This window comes from Bison bison, unplaced genomic scaffold (assembly GCF_000754665.1).
Source record: "Bison bison bison isolate TAMUID 2011002044 unplaced genomic scaffold, Bison_UMD1.0 scf7180017864340, whole genome shotgun sequence".
In the NCBI taxonomy this organism is placed as follows: Eukaryota; Metazoa; Chordata; class Mammalia; order Artiodactyla; family Bovidae; genus Bison; species Bison bison.
In genome coordinates, this window is record NW_011494912.1 from 1,124,700 (window position 1) to 1,133,830 (window position 9,131).

The following is a 9,131-nucleotide window of genomic DNA, read 5'->3' on the forward strand; positions in this document are numbered from 1 at the left end:
GGGGAATAAGGCTGGGCCTCGGGTTCCAGCGGAAAAGAAACTCACACCTTTATCCTCTGGCATGTTCTCTGGCAGACCCTGAGCTTTCGGAAGAGAAGGATTGCCTTCCTCCTTCCCCAAGTGATTCTCCCTCACTCGACTCCACAGAAAACTAATGAAAGTTGACATTTACAGAGCACAGACCAGGCATGGAGCCAGTTTAACCGGCTCGAGGTAGGAGCCATTGTTATTCCCATTTGGCAGATGAGAGGATCAAGGCTTGCCCATGGCTCCGGAGCTGTGAGGGACAGTCAGGAACAACCCCAGGCCATCAGACTCGGCGGCCCAAGCGCATGACCACTGAGTACTACCCCTTCCAACCAGCTCGTTCATGTGGCCCACAGAACACACAGGAAGCGGGTGAATGGAAGGAGAATCACTTTCCATCTCCACTTAGATTTCACAACCAAACTGGGAGTGTTTCTCAGCACAATGGGCTGCTGCCAGTAGGAGAGAAAGAGAGGAAACAAGAGAAAATACAGGCCAAACATGGGGAAATATGCCTGTTGCCTCTTTGTTCCTGTTATACCAATTCATTTCAGGTGGGGGACTGGAATAATTGCTTAATTTCGGTGATTAAGGTGCCAAGTGCTGCCTCTTTTCTCTACACTAACTGCAAAGAACAATCCCCAACCTAAGATGCAGCATTCCCAGCCTTCTCTAGTCCCCCACCCTGTTTCTACTCTTCACAGAAGTCCTCTGGGCCGCTGACATTAATGTGAAATGTATTCTCACAGCTGGTGGGGGGAGTGGGGGCGCCAAGGGATGCTGTGCTCGGTGTCCCGTCAAGCCTTCTCCACGTATGAGACTGTCTCCAGCATTTATGGAAAGCTCTGCTTTCTAGCCCTCTTCTCAGTCACTTCCACATTAATTAGTAAGGGTATCATTTTATAAATTACAGCTTCGTATCAGAGGAAAGCAGAGTTTATCTTAATTCAGTCAGCTGTGTGAAATACGGTACCCTAATTTTAGACCGCCGGCTCTGCGGATCCCTACGGAGTTAGAGAATGACAGGTCTTCCGGAGAGAAATCCCAGTGGGTCCCCTACAAGTCTCACTTTTGCCTCCGACAGCCTCCCTGGTGGGGCTGCTGAAAGGATCCCAGGACACTGAGTGGCATCTCTGCCGCCGTTAGCAATTCAGATTCGAATGCGAGTCCTCTGAAGAGCACAGGAGGCAGCCCCTGTGAGCTCTGGGGCTCCGAGCGGGCAGCAAGAGGCTCTGGCAAGGCGGAGGCTGACAGGGGCCCAGACCCTGGTGCAGAACAGAAGCCTGGGAGGACGGTGTTAAAGTCAGTGATAAACACCAGACAGTCTCAGTGCAAAAGGGGAAGCCTCGACAGTCTTAACTACAACGGGGCCAAGCAGGCACGACGGCAATTACAGTCTCGATGGCTCCTGCCGGGCCCCCTGGAGGAACGCCGGGCGACAAGGCTGGGAGAGACAGGGGAGAGGCTGGGAATGGAGGAGCCCCTGGGGAAGGAGACGAGGACCTGTGGGACCACTGTCGTCCACAGGGAAAGTGGCTGGGGAGGCGAGGCAGGAATTCTGCCCTTTCCAAACGACTGACCACTCCCAACGGCCCTCTGTGCCCACCGTCACCCCTCCCGTGGACTTGCCCATGGACATCTCCTATTCTCCCCTTCATTGTCCCGAAATCACACCAAACTCAAGAGCCATGGGCGCTGGCTACACCTTCTCACCCATTCCCTGGGCTGACACTTCGCTGCTTCCCACACTCGGAGATGGACCCCTGAGCGGCAGAGACTCAGGGACACAGCAAACCAGTAGCTGGGGTGCTCCCAGGATGCAGGAAACACCTGGGCCCCCAGATGCCTCTGGAAACTGCAGGCAGCGCTGATAATTCTCAACATTAATAGTTAGTGATCTTGTAGACAAGGGGTGCTAGCTACCAGCAGAGTCTGAGGTACCTGCCTGAGACACGCCCAGGCATCTGGGACTAATGCAGTTCCAGGGGCATTCAGAAGCACAGTCAAGGCTGAGACTGTTCATCAAGACACCTTCATGGAACACAAAACTGATGCCTTGCCACCTTCTGCCACTGCTGGAGACTGGGACACTTCCTGAATTCACTCTGCCTTATAAAGCAGGAACGTGTGCTTGGCAGTGCCACCCCAAGGAAGCCTCGTCCCCTTGGAAAGAGCCACCCACTTGGAAAGTGAGATCTACTGTCACCTGGCAAAGATCTCCTGGGGCAGCCAGAAGTGCCAGACTCTCCCTGGGTCCCCAGGCCTGATAGAACGAGACTGCCCTGTGGATAGGATGTGGCCAGGATGGCTTGGGGGCCAACGGGCTTACTTGATCACCAAACGCCCACTGTTGCCCACATGCCTCAGGCACCCACTGCACACTGGCTGCCAGAGACACGGTGGGGGAATGACTTCCAAGGAGTTAGGACTCCCCGGGGGCTGGAGGAAGGAAGCGCCTACTTGTCAGCTAAACAAAAGACTAACCCACAGCCCCCTTTCCAGTGCGCACTTCCACTGTCATCCAACAGCCCATTACCGTGTCACAGCACGGCGCACCCTTCCATAGGTCACTTTGTTTAAAATGACATGGATAATGCACATGTCAGCAAGCTGACAGTCCTAGCCGTCCTTCAGAGATAAAAACCTCAAGGCGAGAGCCTGTTCTTATCTGGGGGACACGCACTGGTCTATCATCCAAGTCAGGCAGAACATGATTTCTCCAGAGAGCACTTTTTTCATTTCCTGATTTTAAGGAAATCAAATAAGCACCATTTGTCTTCATCTGAATATGCTTGACCTGCTCAAATGATGATGTCTCGCATTTTATAACGGGCTGCATATGCTGAATTCAAATTAACGACAGCACAGAACAAGGGCCTTTAGATCTCTCTTGGAGGCTGGCAGCAGAGAAGGAGGGGGAAAATGCTGGGCTCCATGGAAAGATCCCACTAAATATTAACCACAGGATTCTGAGTAAAACCTGCCAGCTCGTCGGAGGTGAGAGTCGGGGAGAAGAGCTCAGGAAAGCCAGCTGGGCAGGACAGACCCAGAAACTGGGGATGAGGGGAGGATGGGTACATTCCTTTTGGTGCCAAGCAATATAGAAACCATGATATTCAGGTTAACTATTTTCGAAATGCATAGAGCGGCAATGACATTGGAAAGAAATTTGGTCAGAGGGCTGGCACAGCTAGAAAGAGAAACGAAACAGACAGACAATCCCTTTGGCTCGGGCCGCAGAATGCACACTTTACCAGGTTGTGATCCGATCTTCTGGAAGCCCCCAAACCGAGCTCCTTGTCTTGGTCCGCGTGGAACTGGCTACATAGAGGCTGGTGGCCATCAGCCTCGGAACAGAGCGTGTACCTGCTGGAAGAAGCACCCTCCCACCTGACCATCCCCCCGGACCAGAAGAGGGCGGTTCCTACCTGACAGCCCTGGCCCACCTCTCCCCCCACCCCCATGAGGAACAGGAATAAACCATTAACATAAACCAAAACTCATAGGAGTAAACCATTAACATTTCTATCAAGAAGGCCAATATGTACAGAAAAGCAGGAAGAAGCATATGGGTCAGTAACAGAAATGCAGGAACGACATAACAAATGCATATTAGCAGGTTTAATGTTCCAATCAAGGATAAAACCAGAAAAATCAGATGGCTATTAAAATAAACAATTTCCTCTTTTAAAATCTTCTATAAAGTGAAAAACGTAGTGTCATATATACGCTTCATTCAAGGGCGTATTTTTTAAAAGTGGGCCTCACAAATGAAAGATTTCTTTCTCATCATAGGAAATGCCACTGTGTGTGACTACAGCCCGTCTTTACAGAAGAGACGTGCTGTCAGCATGAAGCTGGCACCCCACCTCCCAGTGTGTGAGGGAGACCCCGATGTTCACGATGCTGCCTGCTGTGCCCACAGTGGGGGGATGAGAGGGGCCTACCTTCTCTTCCTGGTCACTGTCGCTGTCACACTGAAAAGGAAGACAAGAGAATGAGCATTAGTGCAAAAATTGAGTTATGTTTTTGCTATTGCTACAGAAAAAAAAAAGCAAGGCAAGTAAAGGAAGTAGGAAACAGTGTGTCTGGGCTGGAAAAGGTCTTCAGTTCAAGTGCTGTGAAGAGAAACCAAAGCAAAGTGCGAGAAGTCCTTCTACTGAATTCATCCCATGCCCGTGCTCCGTGGCTCATCTTGCGGTCAGCTGGTCACACCAGCGAGCACCCCTCACCTCACGGCAGAGGGGACGCCCACAGAGGAGCCGATCCAGCCCCGAGACTAAGGTAAATCGAGATCATTCAATGGGAGTCAAAGCAAAATCAATTTCTTAACGGAGACATCTTTCCCTTAGCTAATGTGAATGGCGCTCTCTCTCCTCTTGCTCTCCTAGAGGAAAAGAGGCGAACCTCTGGGCACTGCACTCTCTCATGTGGACTTGGAAGGAAGCAGAACATGACAGGCAAGGCTCATCATGTGTGATCAGCCAGAGAAAACAGGGAATATTCTCCATTAAAAACATGCCAAGGACAAGAGGTCAAGGTAACAAATCAACAATATGGGCAAAACAACAACAAAAAAAGCTGTAGGTCAGGAAACTCACATGGTTATCTAACAGATTCCAACCATTGAGCACAGTTTCAGAAGACCAGAGAATGACAGTTAATCCAAAGCTTTGGGTTCCTCATTAGAAGTAAAGGAAAAAAAAAGAACACATTCTTATTCCAAAACCAAGAATAAAGTTCTGTTATCTGATACTAGATTAGTAAGAAGAGGATGTGTTTTGTGAGAGTAAATACTCAGCATGTCAATACGTCTATTCATTCACTCAACGGACCTTGATAAGCACTGCTAAGCGGGTCAGATATTCAGTCAAGACACGGCCTGGTCCTAAGGCAGCTTTTGGTTTCACAGTAGAAGTAACATGATCAGAGATAAACCTACTCTGTGAGGATGACACTTCTGTGGAGAGGAGGAGAGACAGAGTGCTGTGAGGAAAGGACCAGGTCATGGGGAGACCAGGCTGGCAATCCTTATGCTGTCTAGACCAGCACAATGCATGGGTTGAGAAAGGGCAGAGCAGAGAGCAGATGGCTTCCCTGGTGGCACAGACAGTAAAGAATCCACCTGCCATAAGGGAGACCCAGGTTCGATCCCTGGGTTGGGGAAGATCTCCTGGAGAAGGGAATGGCAACCCACTCCAGTATTCCTGCCGAGAGAATCCCAGGGACAGAGGAACCTGGCCAGCTACAGTCCTTGGGGTTGCAAAGAGAAGGACACAACTGAGCAACTAACACACAAGGCAGATGGCACAGCGACTGTGAAGGTGGAACCGACAGGACTAGATGACACGTGGGTGTGGAAGCAAGAGGGACAAGTCTGGGATGATGCCAAGGATTTTTAGAGTGGCCGCCTGGATAAGGCAGTTGATGCAGCTACGACCAGAAACGGGAAATAAATTCGCTTATAGAGCAGCCGCTGCTGGCTACACACCCACAGCCATTCGCAGTCTCCCTTCTCCCACGTCTGTACCAGCTCCTGACATTTCGAGACCGAAAAAGTCAGATAGTCTCCATTTCCCAACTTCCCTTGCAGCTAAGGGTAGATGTAAGACCCAGTTTTGATGGGACTTGAGGAAATGTCTGCTTAAGGTTCTGGAAAACCCTTTCCTCTTCACAAAAAGGAGAGAAGCAGAAGCACTGCTTCTTTCCCCTGAACATCACTGCATGAGGACGCAACGTCCAGATCTGGGCAGCCATTTTGCAAACATGAGGCCAAGAGCTGAAGTACAAAAACAAGGGAAGAAAGAGCTTGACACAACTGAGACATGGGAACCACCTTCAGAGCAGCCAGGCTTTGGAGTTTTTTGTTCATATAAGTTAACAGTAAATTAACATTGTTTAAACCACCAGTAGAGAGTTTTCAATTGAAAGTAACAAAGCGAAAGCGAAAGCGAAGTCGCTCAGTCGTGTCCGACTCTTCGCGACCCCATGGACTGCAGCCTACCAGGCTCCTCCGCTCATGGGATTTTCCAGGCAAGAGTACTGGAGTGGGTTGCCATTGCCTTCTCTGAAAGTAACAAAACCGCCATCCAAATGCGGACATCTACTAAGACTCAGTTTGGGGAGTAAACTGTCTGCACAACACGCATTTAGGCGTTCCCATGGCAACCTCATGGCCTGTAACATCACTGCTCCTCAATGCCACAGGGTTATCAGAGGTTTGGTGACAGTGCTTTAACCACTGCCTTCTCAGCCAAGCTCCCAACCTCAGATTGTGTAAACTGACTTTCTTCTGCCTGAGGGGCGACTGCTCTGTTACAATAAGTCAAACCAGCTGAGAAAGAAAATGGGTGGGATGAAGACCTCGAAGGCCTCCAACAGCAGAGGATGAGGGACAATAGCTCTTCTGATTGTGTGGTTTCTCCACTGCCTTCAATGAAGCCTTCCTTGAGGTTCCGAAGTTCCCAGCCCATTTTCAAGAGTGACAGAGCACGATTCGGGAGGGATGTGGAAGACAGAAGAGGGTTTTGCCAGGCAGGCTCGTCTTCCCAGATGTTCACAGCCCACCTTGTGAGGTAATCAGCAGCAGCTGAAGGCGGGGGCAGAGCATCTGCCCACACCCCTCAAGGACTGGCGTGCAGGGGGCAGAAGAATGGGGACGATGGTGGGGGAAAGAACCGCCGCTGTCCACACCCCCTCCCCCCACCTGAACAGCAGTGTGTCCCTGGGAATGGTTATTCCTATCAAAGTGTTAAGCTTCCTGCTTTCCAACAGTCCAGTTCTAATTTCAAGGTCCACTTAATTCTGCATCAAGTAATTACTGATATACCCAGAAGCACCTTGTCTCCAGAGTTAAGCATATGGTGAAGAACTGAGACCTACTGGTATCCATTATGGAAGCAGCACGGATGCCAAGCCGATTAAAAATGCTCAGGCTCCCCACACAACATGCCGGGTGAGTGACAGCCCCTCGACAAGGCCAGTCGCAGAGTCTGCCAAAACAGTCTGTGCTGCGCTGGGGCCCACATGGTGCGCTGAGAAAACAGTTCCATTTCTGGTATTAAATTCCCATACTGACCCGAGGACTTTGCCGTGAGCTCAGCAGGAGCGCACCATCCAATTTACAGCTCCGCTCTCTGGAGCCTGGAGTGCCAGCCCCTGGCAGAGACGAATGATGGTCAACCCCTCCAGCTCATAAATTATGCAAAGGCAATAAATGCACTCAGCAAACAGCGCCGAACGTTTGCCTAGCCTGGCTTCTAACACACTCTGTAAAAAGCCAGAAGCTCGACACATACAAGAGGTCTATTCCACTCATAAAGGGGGTTTGTTGACAACCCCAGACGGAAAGCGAGCCACAGTCCTAAGGAGTCTTTCTGCTTCACTGGCAGCGGTTTATGGGCCTGCTTTATGAAAAAGGGAGGCTGTTTTATGGAGTCGGTGTGGGTAGAATTCATGGTCTCAAATTCACATTTAATACACTGTAAGGCTTTCACACCCTAAGTTCAATACGGTGTGGATTTCTGGCCAAATGATTCTTGGTCCTGAAAGGTTAAAAGAAGAAGTGTCTGCTCCCCACTCCCTAGATACCCACTCCAATTTATAAGAGTTCACACGGAGCCACCTCCTGAGTCAGGTTTATGTTCTGCATGGGGCTGGGAAATGGAAAAGGCATGTCAGATACAGAAATGTGGTCCCGGCTGATTTGACCATTTTAAGCATTTTGACACCAAGGTCCTATATTGGTTTATTAGCAAACAGGTTGCATGCTAACAACCAGCTCGAGGTGACAGAGTACTCGCCATGACTGGATTTCAAAGCCCTTTGTGAACAGCTGAAAATCCTTTCCTCCATTTTAAAAGCCAGACAGGGAAGAATTCTTGGCCACTCAGCCTTCAGACAAAGACATGACCCCGACCCACCACAGACAAGAGACGGAAACAGGAGGCATGAAATCTAAGCCACATGCCTTGAATGCAGTATTAGGAAGTGACCAGTTCCTAACCTGGGTACCTGTGCTCATTCCAACCCATCACACCCAACTGCCTCTTCAGCTCTTCTTCCTCAAGTCAGACCAAACCTTTGGAGGCACCATCTTTCTTTCCCAGACAAGTCCTACCTCTTAAACCCAGAAAATAACCAACCAATCCCCATCCCACTATTCTCTCTTTTTGAAAATTAATACATATGTATTAAAATACATGTTCAAAAATCACCCACCAGGGACTTCCCTGGTGGTCCAGTGACTAAGACTCCGTACTCCCAATGCAGGAGACCCAGATTTGATTCCTGGTCAGGGAACTAAATCCCACTTGTCACAACTAAGAGTTCACATGCGTCAAATAAGACTCAGTACAGTCATAATTAAATAAGTATTAAAAAAAAAAAAGAAACCATAGTTTACCATCCACAGACAAACACTATTAACACATTTGTACATTGTGGCTCAGCTGGTAAAGAATCTGCCTGCAATGCAGGAGACCTGGGTTTGATCCCTGGGTTGGGAAGATCTGTTGGAGAAAGGAAAGGCTACCCACTCCAGTATTCTGGCCTGGAGAATTCCATGGACTGTATAGTCCATGGGGTTGCAAAGAGTCGGACACGACTGAGCGACTTTCACTTCACTTCACATAATTCATTCCAGCCTTTCCTTCATTCTCTTCATCCTTTACCCACAGATCTTAAGAAATGAAAACAAAGGTTACTATTTGGTAACCTGCTTTGTTTTCACCAAATATGTACAATATTTTAGTTTTAGTTCAGTTTAGTTTAGTCGCTCAGTCATGTCCGACTCTTTGCGACTCCATGAATCACAGCACGCCTGGCCTCCCTGTCCATCACCAACTCCCGGAGTTCACTGAGACTCACGTCCATCGAGTCAGTGATGCCATACAGCCATCTCATCCTCTGTCATCCCCTTCTCCTCCTGCCCCCAATCCCTCCCAGCATCAGAGTCTTTTCCAATGAGTCAACTCTTCGCATGAGGTGGCCAAAGTACTGGAGTTTCAGCTTTAGCATCATTCCTTCCAAAGAAATCCCAGGGCTGATCTCCTTCAGAATGGACTGGTTGGATCTCCTTGCAGTCCAAGGGACTCTCAAGAGTC

At 49.4% G+C, this 9,131-nt stretch overlaps 1 protein-coding gene across 1 annotated transcript in view; it reads right to left on the minus strand.

Moving 5' to 3' along the window:
• Nucleotides 1-9,131, minus strand: part of AUTS2 (autism susceptibility candidate 2) — a 1,223,225-nt gene that overhangs the window by 363,369 nt on the left and 850,725 nt on the right. The window contains exon 6 of the mRNA XM_010854341.1: nucleotides 3,975-4,004. Within this exon, the coding sequence (XP_010852643.1) occupies nucleotides 3,975-4,004 (30 nt within the window). The remainder of the gene's footprint in view (nucleotides 1-3,974; nucleotides 4,005-9,131) is intronic.